Here is a 24,508-nt window from a genome sequence, read left to right as displayed (position 1 = left end):
CCTCAAGTCTCAAAATGTCTCGCACCTTAGCTTTTCTGTCTACAAAGAAGTAGAGTTTAGAGGTGAGACACTGTGGGAAGCTACGACGTTTTGCTACGGTGTCATTTGTCTCAGGTGTTCTCTTCAATCTCACTGAACCTCCATCAGTGCTGCCAAACAACAGGTCATTCCTTTACACGGAATTTTTTTGTATTTAAAAATGTAAGATTGTTGTTTTGGGTTTGGTTTTTTTTTTGGCGGGGGGGGTGAGGGTGTTGAGGTTTTTTTTATTTTATTAGGAACGAAAACCAGCAAGTTGTGAAATTCCCAAGGGAGTGGTGCTCTGATCTCAGGCCAACATGCCTGGACTACTGCCTTGCACACCTGACTAAGGCAGCCTGCAAGGCCAGCTCCCTCTGAGCTTGGAAAAAAAAAAAAAAAAAAAAAAAATCCGTTGAGATACTTACAATAAGATTTCCAAACAGGTGGTCTGTATTCATCAGTATCTGAAAGAAAAACAAAAAATCTTAATGTTGCGTTGGAAATACTTTAACACAGAAATAACCCCACAGAAGCACTTGCAGATTCAGTAAGATAAATATTGCACGTAGGTTCTAAAATTATTTTTTATGATCAGAGTATAGAACAACATTTTAAAAGTTCCCCCTCTTTACTTAAACTGAAAATACGAAAAGGTATTTTCTTTAGCCAGCTAGAATAAAAACTCTAGAAATACATTTGCAAAATGGCAAACATGCAGATCAGAAGCCAAAATACTGTGGGGGGGAAGGGGAATGCATATTGTTTTACTATGTATATATCCATAAGTTCCCTTTTAAATTACACCAGAAAGATTTTTTTAATCTCAATTTATATTCCGATAAACCAGTTTTCATCCAATTTATTCCTGCCATTAGCTTTTTCCTCTTCTGGATAGGAATTAACAACTCCTAAAATAAAATCGGAGTATGTAAGTACTATGAAATATTTTGCAAAAAAGGAGGGGTTTTTTTCATACTACTTGGAAGCAGTCAGTATGTATTAAAAGTACCAGCATATTTCTAACCTCAAATTTTAATTCTCAAATAAAATTAAAAAAAAAAAAAAATCCCAGTGTTTCTTGTCACCCTTATGACTTGCTGACAACTGATCTGACATTTTCAGCTCAGGGCTCTGTTGCAAACTTTGTCTCTGATCCACTGTTTTACCACTCTGACCAGCTTCATTTCTGATGCTACAAGGTACTGAGGCTTTCTGCAAGATGCTGTGCTTATCTGCCTTGGAGCTGGTAGGAGTTACTCAGTACTCATTACACCACAGGGTTGTAAGTTGAGACAACCACACAGCCCACCTTGCTGTTTGAAGCCTCTTCTCACTGCAGCATTCATTTCTGAGCTCTGTTTGCAATTGTCTGCTCACTGGAACTACTTGCTGCATCCAACAAAACCCTAATTTCTAGTTTTTATTATGAGGTTACGTAAAGATCAAGCAATCTGGGAATGTGTTGCTTGAATTTTGGCCTGAGTGTCATCTCCATTTGAGACTCCCTAAGGCCTCCAACACTGAGCCTGAAGCTGGGAAAAGATTTTGCTTTGCCTCCCCTTAGGATAAGCAATCTGCCTTCTTCAGCTACTTGCTATAGTCCATCTCTCCCACCTACAAAATATCTCTAAATTAGAGCTTAGTGGAATGAAATATTTTCCAGTTTAATTGGCACAGACTTGCCCATACCCTCCCCAGACCCACCCAGCACACTCTCTGCTCTGAGCTATCATTTTGCTCGATTTTTTACCTTGTATTTTAGCACTATGCATGAAGAGGGTGCAGTCCTTACAGACTACTTCGGTGGCAGTGGGTTTTATAAATACAATTCATTATGACTTTATTATTAAGGTAGCACTTGGTCAAACTGCCATCCCCCAGAATATGATAGGTTTTGAGCTTTGGAAGGTTCAGCAGATGCACTACCATGTCCTGGGGATCGGCCAGAGCACCTCGAATCCGCACAGAGACCTTCAGTAGCCCGCACTATACTATGTCAGTGAAAGAAAATCAGCAGCAACAGATGCAGCCATGGTTATTCATTCCTACTTTGATACCTTTAATTAAGGCAGTGCAAGTCGATTCATTCCAGAAGCATTGTAACATGATCCCTTAGCACTGCAGCGTCACATGGAAAAAGGGCAAAACTTGGAAGTAAAAATAATGGGTTTAGTCCCAGAAGACAACTCTTACCCCACTAGCTGAATTTTCTTTTGCTATAGTCTGTTTTTTGGCAATATATGCACCAGTTGAATTTACAAATAAATAATTTAAGTACAATACACACTGTATTTGTAAAATATGAGCTGACTATTATGAAAATACAAATATCTTGGCAGTCTAACCTATACTTGCTCGCACTCCAGCCATATAATTGTTACAACTAAGGGCAGCATGATTATAAAACTGAAAAACAACAATATTTGTGCCAAACAAAAAACCCCAAGCCTTGTTAAAGTCAGGCAAGAACAGCAGTAACTTTCATACAACAAACATTTAACATTCAGAAATTGGAAGGAATGATTTATGTTATGCAGCTGTGCACAAGGATTTTGTTAGAAAATCTGTCGGTGAGCTTTACTGCCTTTACAGTGTGAGAATACCCTCCAGTCATCCCACATGAGGTAATGAAAAAACAAAAGGTCATTTCTATTGTGATTTAAAAAAAAAATGTTATCTGATATAAAATACTGTAGCAGCAAGTACAGTGCAGTAACAAGGGTGAAGCAGAGGGTTTGTAGTGTTTGTTTCTGTGCAAGAATGTTTCTACTGCTAAAACCACTGCACTACACAAAGATAAAACAGAATGAGCATAAACATCAGACCAGTCTCTTAGTTATCCATTTTTAAAGATTAATCGCTGTGGTCCCATTTAACACATTACCAGTATTTTGAAATGCATTATTAGGAAAAGGGCTTGATTTTTAGATAGTGCAGACTTCCAGATACAGCATCTCCAATTAGGCATCCAAAGTACTCAAAAAGCACTTTAAGGCATGATAAAAAACCCACAGAAAATGCTGAACCCAAAATACATTTTCTCACTAACACTGCACCACTTTCTAATTAACGCAATAAACTCTATGCTGTCAGTTCTCAGATTTTCTACAGCTCCCATCAGCACAGTATCTCAGCTCTGCTAAATGTTTCCATGATAAAATAAAATAATTTTCTACAAGCTGTGCATCATGTTTTATCTTAACTGTATTTTCTGCCTTAAGTGAGAAGCAATTCAGCTTAAAGCTGCTCTTCTCCAAAGGTCTGGAGCACTACAGAAAACATAAACGCATAAACTGATCCTACCAGCATTGGTGAGCCTTTTGCTAGCACGAGGGCACTCTCATCAGCAAGTACATTTTAGATCAGGCACACTGTCCATGCACATAAATCGCAGTTTCAAACCCAGCCCAGTTTCAAACTGACAGATGCTGGTGCTGAATAGTCTTCCTAGCCTTTAAAAGTAAAAATGTTTGATAATATCCTACTATCCCAAGCAATTACAGTTTTTTAATTCTTCAGAATTTTGCTCTGATTAGAAGGGTATATGTAGAAGATTTTATTTTTACATAATATAATGGGACTTCCTCAAATTCTCTACCCTGAATCCATACTGATAACTAATAATCTTCCAGCCTGGAATAGATTAGAAAAGAAACAGCTATATGCCCACACCTATACTTTCAAGCTCCTAAATAGACCTGTCATAATATAAATATGTATGCATGTATAAAGAAAAGAGTAAGAATGTATTAAACTGATACATCACTTGAAATCCTAGTGAGGCCCAAAGTTATATGCAAGGTAAAGGGGTGGGGGGACACAATGCTGCAGGATACGTGAAAATATATTTACAGTCCTTTACCCTGTAGAATCAGTCTTTGCTCTTGAACCAATAGCAAAATCAAACTCATCTTCAAAGCAAGCATCTTACCACAGAGTAACAGCTGATGCCTCTAGTTCAGGCACGAACCTACATTTCTTGAATACCTTACATGACAGGTTATCTGTCTCTCAGCTTCTCCAGGGGCAAGCAAGAGTGTGCCAGCCCATCTCTCTCTCTCCAATGGACAAGGATAGAAGTGATCCCTATTTCTTAAACAATTCCCAGCACTTTCTTGTGGTCATCTTCTTTTCTCCCAAACACACTCTCCTCCTCTCTTTTCCAGGACTCTGCCTTCCCCCAGCCTTAGCAATCTTCATCTGCACCTCATCCCCCAGCAATGCTTTGGTTTGCTCCCCACTGCTGTCCTGCTAGGACTCACCTACCCACCCTGCTCTATCTCCTCAGCATCTCATTCTCAAGCCATCTCATCTCTACTCAAGGCTTCCTTGAAATTTGCCTAAATGCAGAGAAAACAGAGGCAGAAAAGCCCAGAACAGCACAAGAGGCAGCTTCTGGCAACAGCCCCTTTACAGGCTGAAATGTCACAGTGGGGCAGGAGTGTGCCCTCCTTTAAGCACACAAATAAATGAAAGAAAAATGAAACTATGCATCTTGAGCATGAACCGTCTGCAACTAAGAAGTGAAAAGCACAGAGCAATCGTCAGAAATACACGCTTGCACAGAAAAGGGCTTCTGCCAATAGAAAATCATACAGCCATTTAGAAGAAGTTCATACACAGACACAAATGCTATGAGAGCATCTCAGATTTTTCCATAAACACAAATGTGACTAATTGTGACATTACAACGTAGCATTTCCCTTCGTTATTTTCCTTCTTTCTTACCCCTTTGCATTTTAGCCTTTATATAAATCTGGACAACTGTAGTACTTTCAGAGTGTACATTTTAACTGCAGAGAGAAAAACTGTTACTACTGCCTCAAACTGTTTAGACTGCTTGTCTCTGTGTATTCCTTTTATAGAAAGAATAAAAATGTTTACCTCTGCTTGAAATGGTTCTTTCTCTCTCCCCACTGAAGCTCTGCAAGCTCTAGGGTAGAGCAGCAGCAGCTTAACTATGCCTGGTAACCCCATAAAGCAATTTAGGACTTACTGGTAAGGTTTCCTATAGAGAATTCAGTTTAATTTTTCTTTTACTGTATGTCATTCCCTGCAGCATGGTGATCAGTAACATCATGCTGGGGATTAGTTTAACACTGTCTGGGAGGAAATAATCAGCTATCTACTGACACAGTAGCTCTTGACCAAACTTTGGTTTTATTCAGCAATATCCCTATTGAACACAGGTGAGGCCTCAGGCGGTGAATCTTGTGGAAGAGGCCAGTTCTTAGCCACATGAACCAAACTTCAACATGATCAGAAGAAGAAAATCCAGTTTCACATTTTCTGAACCGATCTAGGCCCAAGGAATGGTGTATGTCATAAATATGAAAAGATGCAAGAAAGTATAAAACATTCTTCTTTAAGCTAAGGCCCAGGCACTGACCAGTAAGCGTTAACATGTGTTTTAAGATGCTAATCTTGCTTTGTTTGGCAGCAGCGTGTGTCGAAATTTAACTCCTGCAGAGATGCATGACCAGGAGACGTGGCCATTTGCTGACCCATACAACAGGCTCCTTTTTGTGCCCAAAAAACAACTTCTAGAAAATTCCTCCTCAGCCTCAAAATCTTGCTTGTTAGCACCTTCTGTGCCCAAAGGATGCACGTAAAATCACTCGACTTACGGAAATGAAGCCATCGTTTATTTGCTGGTGAGATCCTCAAGCCACAAAAACAGCGCAGTTGAACAGAAAATGTAATTTCATCTCTGGTTTTCAGAGTACAAGTACCAACAGCATTTCAGAAGCTAAGCTCAAAGCATCATGAAATGTTTTAAGCAGCAGCCAAGCAGGCCCCAGCAGTGAGGGCTTTTATGCACTCCAACCAAAATAAAACTCAAACAGCATTAAGGTAATTAAAGGATGAATACAGCCACCGCCCTAGGCAGCAGTAGTAAAACAGATGGGCTACAATACTATGGTTTCAGGGTAAATACGAGAAGCTAATCTCTGGCTGTGGCAGCACCCAGCCGTGCTGGAAGGGTTTTGCAGAAGTCCCTGCACCACTGACAGCCGGAGGCGGGGAAGGCGATGGTGGGCAGCTCCCAGAGATGGGGCAGCAGGGCGGAGGGTGCAGAGAACAGCCAAAATATCCCTGTCAATTGCGTGTGTACTGAAGAAGGAAGGGCACACACCAAAGGTCGTTTGTCACTCCTACACAAGACCGTGGGATCCACTTTTTTTTCCACAAAGCCTCTCTCCACCCCTCTGCTACGCCTCTGCTATCAGCAGCTGGTAAGTTAAACGATGGTCTGTAATGGGGTGGCGGGCAGAAGCAGAGTCTTCATGCAAAGAGCAAGACGCGCTGTGCGTGACTACCTGCCCGTCACACGAGGTCCTGCAGAAACCAACGCACTCCTCCCTGGCAAGCAGGGTACCATGCACACTGCCGCCAAAGGCTGCAGAAAAGTTCATTTCAGCCAGAGCTCGGTAAACGAGAGAGAAAGCTGTGATCAACCATTCTTGTCTTGCATGAAATGTTTTCTTAGGAACAAACACTTCTTCAGCATTCAAGTCCTCCACATGAATATAAAAAGGGAAATGATCCTCTGGCTCAGTCTTGTCCTGTCTTTGCCTTTCCATAGCACAGGGGTAAACAATTTATTTCTGACCAAAATACCTTGCACGGGCTTACATCGTGCTTTTTAAGAGATCTCAGGCAACTTTTTAGTATATTCCCTTTCTCTTAAATAAAAACTATGATATTGTTGTTTTAAAAAAAATGTTGGGGTTTAAAAGTGACTGAATAAATAATGTTAATCCAAAAGTAATGTTGCTCTATTGGTCCTTAAAAACAAAGACATTAATGACAAGAACCTCATGGCAGACATGGCCTGGGCCCATGTGGAAAACATGCAGGGTTTCACAAGTAGGGCATCACAGAATTTCCGTTGTTTATGGGAAGATCCCCGCAAGGCTGAGAACACCCCAGGCCGTGAGCACTATGTTTTCTCCCAATTCCCAAATATACAATATACTGCATGACATTCAGCAACGATGACTGATACTTCTAGACCGTTACTGAGTCTTTGATGCTACTTTAATGTTCCTTGGCACACTACTTCCTTTGAATTAAGAAAAAGAAAAAAGCTTTGAAAACTTCTAGACATGTCAAGACTCTTCCTCAGGCAGGCAGACACCATTACTGTAAGGAGCTTCAGTGCAAAAGCTTCCAAATAAACCAGCATCTATTTTCTCCACCTTCTCTAGGTGGAGAAAAGCTGCCAGACAGGTGTCTACTTTAACATGTCAGAGTTCAACACGCGTCCCGGCTGCATGTGGACAGCTAACCCTCCCAGCGGAGGCTCCCCTGTTCCCAGCCCGCTGTGCTGCCGACACGTGGGGTAGCTGTTAAGTGTTCAACTAAAGCCCAGTCTGATCACAAAGACAAATGGCCTCTAGGTCCAAAAAGGAGCTATCACCAGCTTACGTGGTTCCCCTCCTGCCAGGGGATGGCGACTCACAGGCAGAGGTTACAAGTAGCCTGCTCAACTGCACCCAACTGTTTCCAGGCCATCGCTGGAGAAGCTGGCACCCAACAAAGTCGCTCCACCACTAAAGCCATCCATCCACAGGGATTTGCCTGAGCCTGTGGGCAGAGGGGACAGTCACAAGCGACAATTCTCCTTACGCAAAGTTCTACTCCTTTGCCTTGACCTTTGGCGCAGGTAGCTACACTCCTTAATGCCCATAAAATCCCATGCATGTGGTCAGCTTTGGACTTTAAAATTAAACCTCGTTTGAATTATTTAAGCAAGGAAACAGCTGAATGTACTTTCTTCACATTTTCCAAAGGCACTCCCATCCGGGAGGAGAACAAGAGTACAATACAATCTAAGGGAAAGATACAAACCAGTGAAAACAGGCAACGATAATGAAAGCATCCCTTTGGCTGCAAGACAGCACTACATCATACACATGGTGACCCAGGAATTTTTTAATGGAACAAAACTTATTTTTTCTCTGCTCTTTTGTCCTCACATGTTTTTGCTTTTACCACTCAAAAAAAGTACAATTAGGTTTCTAATTATTACTGGAGTAAAAACGATTAAGAGAAAGCTGGTGTGAATGATGCCCCAGAAAGCTACAAGGGCTGCTGTCGTTTCTCTGATGTGACCAAGAGCAAGACAAGAAAGCACTCTCAGCAAAAGTGAAGGGGCTTAAAGAAGGGCATGCTCTGAATAATTGCATCAGTCTTGAGGGAGAAAGAGAAAAAACATCACACTACCATCCTGGTTTCTACAAACGTCTGATCTGACAACAATAAATTCTGTGGGAATGCTTCTAATGGGGTTGAATGAGAGACCCACTGAAAACAGCTAGAGTTCAATACCTTTTATTAGCAGGTCTACTATTACTGCCTCTTTATGAACGATGGGAAAATTTTAATGGGTAATATTTTGCCTATCACAGACACTGCTGCTGTTAAATGAACTCATCTTCTAAGTGATTAGACCAGGTTGCAAATGATCTGTTTCTAGATTTTCATTTAACCAAAGCAAGGGAAGCACACATTCATTTTTCTTCCTCTTTGCCAGATAAATAGTGGCATATGACTACATGAGTAATGACAAACAAAAATTTAAAAAATCTTTTATAACAAAAAAAATTAAAATGAATTTTTAATCTTAAGCTGGAATTTTCACATATGCAATGGTAACAAGCAAAACACAGCTGTTGTCCTCTTTCTCTTGACTGTAGTTTAACGGAGGGATGGGAAATACCCCTCCCATGAAAGCACAGTTAGCTTACTGTTTAAGAAAAGTTTCCAAACCTCTAAAATAATTTCTTGGTGTTGCTGCAAGTATAAAAATTTAGACCTCAGAGATGTAAAAAGATGACAAGTGCCACCTTGTGGGCATTTGACAAAGACAGAATTTAATGTTGCTTTCCATTTCCAGCAGGGTATCTCAGGCTCCAGACAACAGGCTGCAGCCAATTTTCAGCATTTATGGGAACACCATCTTTGCTTCCCGAGAAAAGACAAACACGATGGGAACTGCTACTTAACATGGCTCTGGGGCTTAGCTGTAGGTACAACAACAGAGTCAGCCAGCTATCTGTAAGCCTCTGATTTACATCGCTACAGCAGTTACGATAGCTCTACAGACTTATAAGTATCCTGAAATGTCTGGTTTACACAGTAAACAACTTCCAACTGAAAATGTTGTCAAAATCAAATACGCCTCTTTAATTATCTATTTCAAAGAAAAACAGCTTTTTTTTTTTTTTTTAAACTCATTGTGGCAAAACTGACTTGTGTCTGGCTGCAGCCCTGAAGTGCTGGATCAATGAGTTAGGCAGTTTCCCATCCTCCCTAAGGGTTATTTGAAAGGTCGTTTGCAAACTAATTTTGCAAGTTCAAAATTGACAGAAATAGGCCTTTATTGGATGAATCACATCTTTTAGATTTGCCAGATAATTTGTCTAAGTATCTTCTATATCAGCGCAGTAAAGTCTTGGAGCAATTCAGAGTAACATCAGGTAACACAAGCTTGAACACTGTAATCAGACTTCCCTGGTTTAAATCCAGACTGGTTTTCACTGGAGACACTGTCTTGATCATGGTCAGTGAAGTTTGCTGGGAAGTCAGGGAAATACTTGTCAAGGCTATTGCTCTTACACTGCTCTCGTTCCAACCATGGCTAGGGATAATATAGGAGAAAACATTTACCCTTCGACATTTCCTTTCCTATTTTTTGTTTCCACAAATCTTTCCTTGTCTCCCATTTTAAAAGTCTGCCTGCACAGAGACTGAGCTCATTTCCCATCGGTTGTTTTACTTCTTTCAAGCATTAATAATACCAACAAGGGCACAAGTTTTACCATAACTTCAAGCCAGTGACAACTGTTATAGCCACAGCCTCAAGGCATTCACAAAAATACGTTTTTGTCTTGATTTCTCTAACACATCCAACAGGGAATATTGATTGGAGCTTGATTACACAAATATTCTGAGCAGTCACCCTAATAATGAAAAAGAACAATATGATACGGTATAAAAGTGTCTTCTAGCTGTAAATTAACCCCCTCCCCTGAATAAGAAGTCTGCCCAGTCAAGGTTGAGCAGAAGAGACCCTAAATAAGGGACGAGCTTTCAGGCACTTTTGAAATATAACCCCTCCATCCACTGCATAATGCCCTAATTTGCTGAATGGGGAGGCATGTTTTATCACTGTTCGCTTGGTTGCTTTCAATTTTTTTTTTTTCCACACACAGCACTGAGATAATGAACATACATTCACTTTCCTGCTCTAAAATCCACTTCTGAACGGAGAGTTGTGGTTTTACCAAAAGCTGAACCATAACAAAAGAACACAACACTGACCTTGCCTCCCTATCCATTGGTAAAAATCTGCTGAGAACTTGTCCTCCCTTGCATTTTAGACCAATATAGCTGCTGTGCATTCATTAGCCTCCTGGGGGAAAACAAAACAAAACAAAACAAAACCACCCATTAGCAGCCCAGGCAAAAATCAGAGTCACCCGGAGAAAATTAAGAGCAGATCTGATTTCTAACTGCTGTTATAACTGGCCTCAGGATGGACTCATGCGTCCCAAAGCATGTCTCTCTCTTTAACTGTGTCAGATGGTCTAATAGATGCTGTTGCTTCTCCTTCCTCAAACTTGACCCATTTAAATTCTTAGACCATCAGAGTTAACACAAACCTATTACAATTCTTATTAGAAACAGATTTTTCATTTTCTAAACAGTCGTAAATAACACACGCCATTGCTCATGCAGAAATATAGCTTGTATTTACATCCTTATTTCCAGAACAGATGTAATGCATCAACACTCATGGTTGGAAGGAGGAGGACGGACTACCAAGTAAAGCACTCTTGTCTGGAACCATGATCATTTTTTACAGTGTCATGAAGGAAACTCCTAAAAAACCATTACTGGCAGGGTCAGAGAAAGGGAAATGGACACAATGTGGTAGGATGCCTTTTTTTGAATTGGAATTAAGTTTTAACTCCAAAAGTCATTCTCCAGTTGCTGTGAGCTTTTCCCCAATCTGAAAGCTGCAAGTGTCATTCCTTACCTTTTCCTGTTCTCATATAAAACATGTAAGAGGCCTCCAATGGCACAAAGTGGGATGTTCCTGGTAGAAAAGCTGAAAACTTCACGTTCCTTTTGAGCAACTCCATGGCTCGCTATTATAACTGCAGTCAAAGAACTATGGCAAAAGACACTTACCCACCAGCCTCTCCCCATTTATAGCATTAAAACCATCTTTTTCATAACTTTTTCCGCCTCACCAGGTTCATCTGCTGCACTAGGCGGGAACCAGAGAAAGAGAGAGCAGGTGTGAGGTCCAGTCCATGGAGCAGCTGTGCTCCAGGTCCACTCCTGCACCACCCAGTGCATTGTGGGGCTGGAGCAACAGCCAGCCATCTCGAAGGTGGTTTAGCAGCTCTGCAAGCACTGAGAGGTTTTCTGCATGGGCCCCCCATTTGTCCTCAGTTCCCTCTGCATTCAGGAGGGTGAAAGCAGAGCAGGGGAGCTGGGAACAGGCTGCTGGAAGGAGAGCTGAACACAAAGGTTTGTCACCGCCCAGGAGGAATGGGATTGCTGGCTGGAAAGCTCAATATGATCAATGCTTGGAGATAACCTCTAAGTAAGTCCCTTTCTGCGTAACTCCATACGTTTCTTTCCCGCTCCAGGGAATTAATTCAGATGGTTTTCTTGTCTCTGTTTTGAAGTTCTTTCTCCTTTTTTCCAGTAATTAGAAGAAAGACAAATTGGTCTGCAAATAACAGAAACTTGGGTTTATTACCTCTCACTTTATCATGGCACCATGTTAAACAGGAGGTTTTCAACAATTATCAGCTGCATTTCTCTGATATTGATGCATCCTTACTGGAACTGAGATCCCCCAGGAATGTCCACAAGTGAAAAGCACACTGTCCTACAGAACGAGACGTCTAAACAGAAAATAGGAACAGTTGCTGGCAAGAGCAGCAGAGGCCCACTGTCCTGTTTTCGGCTGGGATAGAGTTAATTTTCTTCTTAGTAGCTGGTACAGCGTGTTTTGGATTTAGTGTGAGAATGATGTTAACACACTGATGTTTTAGTTGTTGCTATATAGTGCTTATCCTAAGTTAAGGATTTTTCAGTTTCCCATGGTCTGCCAGCAAGGAGGCATGCAAGAAGCTGGGAGGAAGCATAGCCACGACAGCTGACCTGAACTAGCCAAACGGATATTCCATACCATAGAACATCATGCTTAGTATATAAACTGGGGGGAGTTGGCCGGGAGCGGTGGATCGCTGCTTGGGCATCAGTCAGCGGGTGGTGAGCAACTGCATTGTGCATCACTTGTTTTTTGCTTGCATTTTATTTTTTTTGTGCCATGACTTGGATTCAAACCGAGGTTGCTGCTATTAAATCGTTCTTGTCTCAAAAAAAAAACAAACAAAAAAACCTGAAACCAACCAACCACACAAACAAAAAACCCACGGAAAAAACAAGTGATGCACAATGCACTTGCTCACCACCCGCTGACTGATGCCCAAGCAGCGATCCACCGCTCCCGGCCAACTCCCCCCAGTTTATATACTAAGCATGATGTTCTATGGTATGGAATATCCGTTTGGCTAGTTCAGGTCAGCTGTCGTGGCTATGCTTCCTCCCAGCTTCTTGCATGCCTCCTTGCTGGCAGACCATGGGAAACTGAAAAATCCTTAACTTAGGATAAGCACTATATAGCAACAACTAAAACATCAGTGTGTTATCAACATCATTCTCACACTAAATCCAAAACACACTGTACCAGCTACTAAGAACAAAATTAACTCTATCCTAGCTGAAACCAGGACACCCATGTAGATGAGATCATCCTACAGATCAAAGATCAGTATCTCTATTCCCAAGTCTTGCCAACCCAATAGTCGCCCAGCCAGCATTGCCTCTCTGGGCAACAGCTCTTTTGGTGTCTTTAGGTCCACTTTGATGTTATAAAAAGAACCCTATCGTGGCAATTGGCAGCACAGGAAAACATGTACAGGTGGACACACGGAGAGCTATAGGATGTAACAGATCAAAAATCCAGTTTATAGTTTAAAAATCGTCCTGGCCTACCTATGTGGCTACACGGGAACTGCCGGGAGGCAGAATGCTGCAAGCAATTGTCAGGGATTGCTATACACAGGATTTCCATACAGAAATAAGGGCAAAATGCTAATACAGCTCTGAGACACGGCAAGCCCTGCCTGTGTCTTCCATGGCTGCTCTTGCACAGCAATGGGAGAAGGAAGATGCCTTCCAAAAAAGGCAGAGTTTTTACATTTAAGTCATACTAACAGCAGGGCTACCCCATCAACAAAGCATTTAAGAAGCAGACCTTTCTACTAAGTGGAAAAAAATGCCAACAAGCTTAGCAGCTGAGTTAGCCAGTGTGAGCTCTCCCTCAGACAGAGCAGTCTGCAACTCACTCATCTCAGAGGTTGCTTTGAGGTATCCCCCTGAGTTACTGTACCAGGAGCGCAGCATACTCTGTCCTGCCCTGGGACTCACCATGCTTCGGGGCAGCAGCGACTCAGGGGCTATGTTTCACCTCCTGCAAATTCTGAACCTGCAGGGAGCAAGTTAGGAAAAAATGATCATCTTGCTTTGGTCTGATGCAGCTGGAGGTGGATCGGAGTGGGGGGGTATCCTCTTATAGAGCGCAGTGTCAATAAAAACTAAGGAATAAGAGATGTTCCAGCAAGTTACTGATGAGCTTGCTGCTCTGTCACTGAGGAGGGGCAAGCAGGGATGCTGGGAAGGGGCTGTGACCACAGCTTGCTTTCACACAATGTCAAAGTGGGCAGATACACAGTGCAGCCAGGAGCTCCCTGAGAGCCACAATAAAGCAACAGCACAGCTATACGCACATGATCTCATCATTGGAAATGCCATGATAAGTTTCCTCTACTTCTCTTGTTTTTTTGGGTTGGTAATTTTCCTTTACATACTTGCAAATATTTACCTTGCAGTAACAAATGTTATTTCTCAATAAAAAAGTACCTGACATAATTCCTTTACCATGTAAATTTTGGCATTGAAATAATATGCAACACAAAGTTTCTGAACGTTTTTCTCACCAGGAAGACGAATCACTATTTTATTTTGAAATACTTCTCTGCTTCTGTTAAACCAGTGAAGATTTTTTTTCAACACTTTCAAGTCCCATTTATAAAAATACTCTTTGAAAAACCTGAAAAGGAAATCAGTAAAATTAATTGCTGTGTTAAAATCATGCTTCCTTTATTAGAAAGATATACGCATGTGTGCATGTTCAGCCAGCAAGGCAGAGGTAAGGAAGAGCTACATCCTGTTTGTTTGGGGGTTTTTTTAATGAAAAATGATCCAACATTGCACTGAAGCATTATGTCCAGATTCATATGGAAACCATAAAACGCAGATGAAAAAGTATGGTAGACTGGCCTTACCAAATAATTATCAGCAACTTTTATAGTCTGCTCTGGATTGTATACTTAGCAGATACTAATTCAGCATTGAGGAGACTGGCTTGTACCCTGCCAATGTGAGAGCAAGGAATGGTTAGGTCCTGCGCTAAAGCACTGGGTTTGTTTTTCAGAACTATACTATTACTCCATTTTTCACAGTCGCCCATTTATTCTGCACGAGGAATAATTCCATACCTCCCTTTCCATTGCTGCAGCAGTACTCAAAGACTTTGCTACATGATGCTCTATTGTATTTGCTATATAATTTAAATGGCTGCAGTTGTGGCTCTGCTAGCCATGGTAGCACACCACCATGCAGTGGGCAACAGAACAATTCCAGTATTTAGGAAACAGTGTTTTAACTTTAGCTTTGGAGTGGGCATTTCCCACAAGCAAGCTGCCCCAGAACATTCAGTTTCTGATCAGGGTCTGAAACTACGTTTTTATTTGAGCTTCATGAACAGCAAGGCTACCTATAAGCAGCTGCTCTTGCAACAAAGGAAGCGGGAAAGAGACAGAGATGGGGAGCAGGAGTGCAGTAGAGAGGGAACCACCACCTCCCATCAGCACCAGGAACATCCATCCTGCTAGCAAAAGACAAAAATATATTTGGGGACCAATGTATCAAAATATATCATGGAAATCGGACTCCCACAGGAATAAAAAGGATTTTATGAGCACATTTTCCTGAAACTATGAAATCACTTCAGAAATGTCATCTTTGTCATTCAGACAGAGGATGAACAAATATTTTGAGTGCTGGAAATGTCAGATGTCAGTCAACTCTTTCACATTCACAGAGGCTATTGTACACATGGCGAATACTCCAGGCTTCCCAGCCAGGTGTGGTCAACCCTCCTGCCCCTGACTGGAACCGGGGCATCGACCCACTACTCTGACGCACAGCTAAATCCTTGGGAACAGCGTGGAGAACTGCAGGAACTCTTCCCAGCACCTTCTTGGGTCTGGCCAGTAAGGGTGCTGAAGGCCCAGATGCCATGCAATTACAAAGTCCTAGTAGCATTGTTAAATGCTTTAGAATACCAAATATTTCACTGGTTTTAAATGATACTTCTCCTTGTTTCAAGACAGACTCGAAAAGACAAAATCTAGAGGGTTTTTAATCTTCTGCCATCATTTATGAAGGCGTACGAGGCAGACGCAATCCAGCCCACTGAAATGACAACCAAGCCAGTTTATGATTTTACAAGGCAGCAGGAAGCATCCATATTCTTTTAACAACTACAAAACTGCCCTTGGGCCAGGTCTTGGGGTCTGTTTTGTTTCGTTTCATCTGAAGACACGTTTCTGCAGAACTGTACGATCTCTGTCCACAAGGTGGAGCAGCTAAATAGCCTGAGATGCAGATGCCAAGCCCAAAGTTCAGAAAAAGGAAAAAGAATCGTCTAACAACGCACTTTTAGAGACGTTACCTATGCCTGCACCCTTGGAGGATCCTTATTAATGTGCTTTTATTTGCCACAAATAACATAGTCTTCAAAAAAGGCTTGTATTAGGTTTATGTTTTGAGTTTACTGATTAAAGTAGTATTTAAGTCTTAACTATGGTACTTCCGTTATATGTAAACACATTCTTTTCTTGACACTGACACATGCTTTCTATCACATGGAAATCTTTTAGTACATCTGAAAAAACAGTTAAGAACTCTTGGAGAGAGTTAGTAAGAGAATAAAGTCCCCAAACCCAACAATGCAGAAAGGATCAGCTGAGTCCAAAACACATAGAAGGAAACCCAGATTTACACCTGAAACATCAGTCCTTGGCTGACGTGAAGCGTGCATCAGCAAAGCTTGGGAACTCTTCCCGGATCCTTGGATCCGGAGCGTATTTCACTTCAACACCGTTGGATGAGATTCTGTGCTACGTAGGCCGTCTCTACTTCCTAGCAGGTGACTTGATGCCAAAGAGGAAAGGGATGCGTTTGTTCAGTGGTGTGCCTGAGCTGATGATACCACAAGTGAATCTCTTTGGAGAAAATTCCAAAACTTCATCTTAATTCATTACTTGTGCACACAATTGGACCTGACCTTTCCAGCTTCAGCAACAATCCTGAAACCTCTGATTTCTTAAGATTCTCATACAATATACACAATTAATAGAAAACAATTTTATACTAGCCACTGCATGAAACACACTTCTAAGTGCTAAGCTGATAAGCCATGACTGAAATGTTTTCATCCTCGTTTATAAGTGCTAGCGTCACTTCTCTGATATTTTGATCAATTGATATCAATTTACTACTTAATAGATCATCTTTTCCCAGTTCCTACGCAGGTTTCCGTTTTGATTTTTTCTTGAGATTGCATTGCCAGCAAAACCTTTTCAAGGCTGCTCTCCTTATTTGCTCCATTAGGTTCTACAAATTAGGTAAGGTTAGCACAGCACCTAGGAGAAAATAATCTTACGATTCTCAGCACTTGGACACTTTCCCTCCCAGATACATGAATGGGAATCGGAAGATTGAGTTTATGTCTAACATGGTTTCCATTTTTAACAAATCACCTTCATTTTTAAATCTTAGTACAATGTCTGGAGTTTTTTTTAACAACATCCCCAAATTGTTTTGTCTAATTAAACTATTTGAAGTTCCTATTGTGAACAGATGTTGAATTGCTTAAATCTCCTTGAAAATTAGCCTGTGTCAGTCGGTACTGAACGAAGTCCAAGTATTTTAAGCAAGGGCTAAACACTTCAAAAGCATCTACTGTAACCAGTTTAAAAAGATCACTTCGAATTCACTGCTTTACTGGTGAAAAAGATCTAGCATAGGCAGTGCAATGTGGGGTGTATATTCACTTTGAAAACTGCTTCAAGAGCATAAGATGAGCAATGAAGTTCTTTACTCATTTTTTTCTGGCCTAGAAGAACCAGTGATGGGTACCATTCCTATGGCACTCCACATTTATGTTCCCTGTAGCAACAAAAGCCTGACTATAAATGCCTCAATTCCACAAACTTCCATTACCTACTTCAATTAAGGTACAGATTCAAAGAACACTTTTCTGGCACAAACTGACTCTTTAGTTAAGGAGCTCTGCCAGTAAACTTTTACCATCACAGCTAGCCACAAGTTTTAAGCGTAGTTTAGGGACACATATAAAAATATAGAGGAGAACAACTTTAATTGTAGGTGATCTGTTTACCTCCTGTTTTTAGAAGGCTCTGCACATAAGACAAGAAATAAGCAGATTAATTTTTGAGTATTTCCTATCCTGCAAAGAATACGCAGACATTACCTGTTGTGAGCCATTTTTTAGAGGAACACTTACTTTCTATGTACCTGTGACTAAGCTAACCAAGCACTGTAAAATTTAAAAGCCTTCCCTAAGCAAGCAAAACATTTATTTAGGGAACAATGAATTGACTTAATTTCTCTACAATATCTTTAAGATTGTCACATTAGAAAAATATGCATTTGTACCAACATGAGCATACCCTACTTTTTGAAGCAGCCGCAAGACAGTAAGTATAGTTTGCGTGGAGAACAGTAATCACAGATGCCTAGAACTCAAAATAGTAATCTATTAATTAGCATTTCAAGTATGGAAGAACTTATTTCAAAAGGTTTGCCTCATACCCATAGTAGTAGATAGATTAATAGAAAATTACTTCTGTGCATTACAACACCAGAGCTCACAGCTGTGGAAAGGAATTCTGTTAAGCAGTCAAATGAATATTTGCATGCTCTTTCAACAATGTATGGACGACACCTGAAATGGAGGTATAATTGGTTTCTTTGTCCCTACCCTTCCTGACTGTAGCAATGTATTGCTTGTTTCTTTTCATCTGATATTTTCCCTATAAATTTCTGTTAAAACTCCCCTTGTTCATCATCTCCTTAAATAACCATATCTGTCATGCTGAGTACAGCTCTGTCTCCAATCCCATTCATCTGCAGCCACTCATCAGAGTGCAAGCACTTCAAAGATTAAAAGAGAATTGCTTCACTTCTCATTTCTTAACCACCAATATTCAAGAGGGTGAGTTTTCATCCATTGGCAGGCTCTGAGCAAGAAGGCAAGAGCATGAATAACTAATGACAAATATGTCCAGGAAGATTTCTCCTGGCTGTTTTGAAATGTCTTCCTTTGTTCACACAAGAGAGTTGATGAGCAAACAAATGAGCAGAAAGGGAATTCATAAGACATAAGGACAACTCACAGGCACTAAAACATAACATAAAGATATTTTTCTTTCAAAAGGACAACGCTGACTTTGTTTAAACACTCCTCAGGACACCCAGAGACACAAGCATGCAGCAGTAGCGATGCGATAACTTAACACTTCCCCTCCTTTTTCCTCTACATTGTTTGTTATCTTTCCCATACTTGAGTCATCCAAGTAGAATGACAGCACACACCTCAGCCCTGTCACTGCAAGATACCAGGGCTTAGGGTATTAACAGATGGGCTCTAGGAAGTCTAGCCATAGAAATGTAACTGATTGCTCTTCCTATCTCTATGAAGCTGCTACCCCTCGCAGGGATTCAGCAGAGCGGAACCGGTGGGTACCCTTTAGCCGCTTCCCTGCTAAGCCAGGCAAGTGGCTTCAGCCCAGCTCCACGAACGCTGGGCATGAAGCTGCTAAACTTTGTGCTGAAACGGCAGAGATCGACACTGGCCATTCCAGCTGCTGCAGCAGGCAGGAACAAATGGTTAGAGAGAAAAAGGAGGATAAACCTGTAATTACCACAACCTTTTGTAAGGGAATGTGAATCTGCTGTAGGATGAAAAACAGCACTAGAATTGGACATCTGCTCAAGTTCCAGACATTTATATACACTGGGTGTGGAAGTCTATGCTGTTTTGTGGACAAAGACATTTTTAAAATCCCTGCCAGCTCTTGGTAGGCAATTCACTAACATGGATATCAAATTCACTGCATCTATTATTTGCAACAAACAACAGGATCAGGCAGCTTTTTTTTTTTTTTTTCCACTTGTCAGATATATTGACTGTCTTCCAGTCTTCTGCTGATGTGGTTCTAGTCCAGGATCTGCTTTCTTCTGTTAGATCAAACCTGCACTCTCAGTGCTCGGCAACTAGAACGCAAACTCAAGGTCCTGGTGAAACCCTACTTCTACTGGTATCACAAAAAGCCATGTCACGTATGGGTGACCACCTATGGCCACAACAGGCCATTTCTGCCACCATAACTTTGTGTAACTATGAACCCTGTTGGAATGACACTCTTGCCCGAGGTAGACGAAGTGGTTGATAGGTAACAGAGGTATGTTTTCAGCCAACAACTTCCATGCTCTCTTATCTCTGATTGCTTCTGACAGGGGCTGCTCTTCCTCTCCATCTCTGTGGAGCAGTTGACCTCCTCTCCCTCATAACCCACACCACACACTGACTCATCAGCTGTACCACCGTGCTGTGGGAACATGGGCAGCCCCCTACGACCTTCCATACAGACAACAGTGAGCACAGTATACCTTTAAAGGTCACGACTGGGAGCATATAACAAGATGAAGAAAAGAATTTTAAAATAACTAAAACCGAGAAAGTGAAGAGTCTTAACATTTTCCTCCTCTGTGCTTTAATGCTGCATCATAATCTGGACAATAAGATGTAACTGAAAAGGAATAAGAAGTCAGAAGACCCGTACAGCCCAAGGGTAACAGTCTTTTTCTGTAGCAGAAAAATGCTGATACACTGGAAGCTCTTTTCTCCAACCAACTTTCCAAAGAGTCTCAAGGTGCCACCTCAAAGGTACAAACTGCAGTTAGTGCTCCAGCGGTTACATGGTGCTGTTATGGGGACAGTGGCAAAGGGCAACCTCCAACAGGAACGGGAAACTCCCAACCACTCTGCCAAGTAGAAAAGATAAAGCATACCTGACCTTTCAACTGCCTGATAACCTCATGTCTATTTTAATACAGAGTCCCCAACAATGTCACCCTGATCTCTAGTCTTGTCCCCTTTTAGTACAGTCTTTGGACTATGCACCAAAATAGCCATAAAACAGTACCAAAAGCATGGAGAAAGCATGTTATGACATTTCCCACCCCTCTCCTCTCTCTTGCTGTGCTCACACACATACACACATTAATTGAAAGGGACCCAGCAAACTTGGTGGATTTTCCCCCTCAAGCTGACATGGCAATTTATCTCAAGTTTTACATGCTTTGTAGCACATCCTATTAGAAGCAGCCCTAGAATGTGTGAAATTTGGCTCAGTGTGACATACCATTATGGTTTAGAAAAAAAATGCAATATTGAGCCTAGAACTTATGTGAATGAGCAGAACCAAAGCAAACACCTCCCTCAGGACCTGTTTGCTCAGGACAGTTTTACTGGTATAAGATAGGTGTGAATTTAGAATAGTACAATTATAGCTGCTTAATTCCTCAAAACAGATACATTAATTCAGGCACATTTATTCTGCCTTTCCCTGGATTTGCTGATGTTGCTCTGGTAGGGGCTTACATTGAAACAAATTAAAAATGACTCTCTCTAGTATTTTTAATGAGTTACTATGGGTCAGCTGTGGTGCAGTAACTGAAAATGCAACAATCCACAGGCAGCCAAAATTCAAGATAAAGGCTGAATGCTGTTCTTGAAGTTCAAAGCGAGCATGTTGTGGTCTGTCTTTGTTACATACTACCAGACAAAGTGTGGCAAGCTACCTCAGCTCAGAGGACACACAGCAACACAGTAAGCTGTGCCAACTCAACCATAAGTTAATCACAACCTCATCTGCAAACACATTGCACATTCTCTGCATTTACGCAACTTACACTTACACTCTTGCATTCGTAGTTTAAGACATACTCTAAAGCTTCTACATTTATGAAAGGCACCACATTCGTTGACACACATTAGCCTTATTTGTTGCACTGTTTTATTGTCACTTTGTGGTTTCTTAAAAGGGTGAAATCTTGAGGTTTAACCCTTGGCAAGATATTGTTCAAAACCTACACACAGCAGGGTACCCCACTCTATCTTCTCCTTGCTTATTATCTTTTACACGTATCAATGTCATTAACAACAGACATGATAGCACACAAACCCATCTAATTCAATTTACTTTGTAATGCAAATTTATATTAATAGAAAAATGTCATTAAGTAGATAAAATACATGTGAATTAAAAAAGAATCACGTAAGCTTAAAAAAACATGTACCTTACTTAGGAATGCCACTGTATTTAAGAGCTGAAATTAAAATATTCTTAATTTTTGCAGCCAAAGATTGTAATGACATATTAACTGCTCACCACGGAAAAAGTGTATATTTTCAATAGCCTAAAAAATTTGATTCTTGGTTAGGGACAACTACAATATTTACCTCAACTGCCTGTGTAACAACCCACACCTTTTCTTAACAAGCTGAAGTTACAACGATACAATATAATACGCACAGTAGGCTATTTTACAAAAGCCAATCTGCCATTTGAGCACTCTCTATGTTCACTTGTGCTTTTAAGTTGAAGAGCTTGATGCCCACCCTGCAACTAACAACGTGCAGGGCCCCCATACCTGCACCAACTCCTCTAGAAGTCCAGGGGCTCACGTGAACTCAACGAGAAGATCAGGCCTATAATGACAGAGACAGTTCACTCCACTGTGAACTATGATTTACCACCTTTTGCATTGTGAGAAGAAACACAGGCAGAAAACGTGACAGCACTGTAGCTAAATGCTAAATCCAATACCGGACAGATTTTATCTATGGAGAACGACCTTGCAATACGTACTAAGCTTTAGACGAGGCTTAATATGCCACAATAATACAACAGGTGTCAACTTTTAAGAAAACCCACGAAACCCCTTTTATTCTTTTAAGAAATTGTACCAGCCCAAGAATCACGAGATGAATGAAAGCAAGTCATTTGTTTACACAGGAAGTAGAATCCACAGTCTAAACACTACGACTAGACTTCATTACCATCACTTAAACCTATTCACTAGAAATCACTTCTGGTCCACCAGCGTCTTATGAGAAAGAGTATCCCGATTATCCCGTTAACTCCGTACTGATGTTAGTCGTGCTAATTTCTGCTTTCCTTCGCATTGTTACATTTACTCGATGTTGCTAGAAGCAGTTTGCAGCTTTTCCTCCCCCCACCGTAAAATTACACATATTAAACATAAGCAAGCTTAATAACCTCACTTCGGAGAACCCACATGTTCAACAGTTAAAACTACAGTTTTCGCACGCTGGTACGCCGTCTCAGGCTCTGAAGCCAACCACAGCAACGCTCACGACCTCCCGAAACCGTCCTTTCCTGAATCCGTGCTATTAAACACAATTACAGAAACACGTCGGATCGTTACGGGCAATTAAGCCCCGTACCCCGACGCTCCCGGGAGAGCGGGGGTCCCTCGTTAGCCAGCCCACGGCTTATCGCCGCGCAGCTCCTCAGGCGACCGGGCAGCCGGCTTGCTGGGGCACCGTAACTTTTATTTGGCGATCACGCCCCGCAGCCGGCTCGCAGCCCGAGCCCACGCCGCCGCGGCCGCCACCGGGGGCCGCCCCTGGGGCGCCTTATTCCCCACCGCCAGCCCCGGGCGTGGGGCGGTGCAGCGGGCCCCGGCCTGCGGCAGCCCTCCGGGCCGGCGCCCACGCCCAGGCGCTGCCGTGCGGCAGACAATGGGGGCCGGCAGCCCCGCGCCCGCCGGGCTGAGGCGGCGGTTACTCACCGAACAAGGTCAGAGCCATCGCGGCGGCGGCCGGGCGGGCCCGGGGGGCGGCGGGGGCTGGCCGGGCGGCGCGGGGCTGGCATTGGCGCGGCAGCTCTCGCATCAGCGGCGGGGCGCGCCTGCAACACAAGTTGGGCGCGGGGCTGTCACGGCGCCCCGCGGCACCGGCGGCCGCTGCCACTTGCTGCCGCGGGGCGGGGCGGCCGCAGACCGCGGCGGAGGGCAGGGCAGGGGAGGGGAGGGGAGAGCCCCGGGCCGGGGCGGGGAGAGCGGGGGGCGACGGCCGAGGGACGCGAGGCAGCGGCGGGGAGCTCACCACTCCCGTCCCCCCCCCCCACCGCCCCCCGCCCGCGCTCACGTTGCGGCCCGCCGCCTCGGGGAGCCATCTTGCGCCGCCACACGACCCGCCTTCCTCCCGCCGCAGCCGGCGGGACGGTTCCCATGGCAACGCGGCCGGCCCGCCAGGGCACAAAGGGAAGCGTCGTCCCCTCATGCGGGGCGGCCGGCCGGGCCCGGCCGCGGGAGGGGACGGCGGCGGCGGCCCTGGCCCCCATCCCCCTCACAACGTACGTGGCACCGGCCGCGCCCGGCTCGTCCCTCGGGCACCCGCCGGGGGCCGTCCCGGACGACTCGTCTCCGCTGAGGAGATTCTTTGTGGTAACCAGCCCCAGGGTACGCAGTTGCCCCCCCCCCCCCGGGGAGCGGCCCAGCGGGGTCGGCCTGTGCCTCTTCAGCCTTGGCAGGGCTGCGCCTACCTGGTACTGGAGAAAAACCAACGGTCTTGTGAGAAACATGACTTTTTTTAAAGCGAGATGAACATTTCCACTGAAATGCCAGCAAGCAGCAAGAGAGCAAAACTGTGGAATTCCCCTCAAAATGTTTTGGTGCGAGAAATTTCAGCCAGCCCACCTGCCGTCATTTTTCACTGTCCAGGACTGTAAATTTCAGAGCTAAAAGCATGTAAGTGAAAAGACAGCATCGTGCCCGGTGTAACTCATTTATACAGTTTGCTTTTTTAACCTGAAACCGGGTATTTAAAACAGAGGTTAGTTAGTACTCAGCAGATCTTCCCCAGCATAAGCAGGATAATCAGACCTGCCTTGTTTAGTGATACAATAGTTTCTCGCTTACAGGTATTACTTTGCCTTTCAGACCAAAGCTGTGTGTGCCGAGAATTCAAATCCAGCCTGAGCACCATCAACACAAATTGTTTACTCAAATTTAATCCATTACAGCTGTGCAAATCCACAACCTTCAGCAGAGGCTTCGGAGACATCAGCCAGGGCAAGCAGATTGTGCAGGTGTTTTTATGAGCATCGGACAGCCTGCCCCACCTTCACTTGGGGCACTGTGGTGCTACCAC

At 43.0% G+C, this 24,508-nt stretch overlaps 1 protein-coding gene across 1 annotated transcript in view; it reads right to left on the bottom strand.

Annotated features, from left to right (window-relative positions):
* Positions 1-23,623, bottom strand: part of CHN1 (chimerin 1) — a 105,547-nt gene extending 81,924 nt beyond the window's left edge. Inside the window, exons 1-3 of the mRNA XM_052792133.1 lie at positions 23,504-23,623; positions 23,146-23,264; positions 447-485 (exon numbers count right to left, since the gene is read on the bottom strand). Coding sequence (XP_052648093.1) covers positions 447-485; positions 23,146-23,248 — 142 coding nt within the window. The 5' untranslated portion in view covers positions 23,249-23,264; positions 23,504-23,623. The remainder of the gene's footprint in view (positions 1-446; positions 486-23,145; positions 23,265-23,503) is intronic.
* Between the last annotated feature and the right edge of the window lie 885 nt (positions 23,624-24,508).

The sequence above is a fragment of the Harpia harpyja genome, chromosome 7, assembly GCF_026419915.1.
Source record: "Harpia harpyja isolate bHarHar1 chromosome 7, bHarHar1 primary haplotype, whole genome shotgun sequence".
Classification (NCBI taxonomy): Eukaryota; Metazoa; Chordata; class Aves; order Accipitriformes; family Accipitridae; genus Harpia; species Harpia harpyja.
This window is presented reverse-complemented; position numbering and strand designations above follow the sequence as displayed.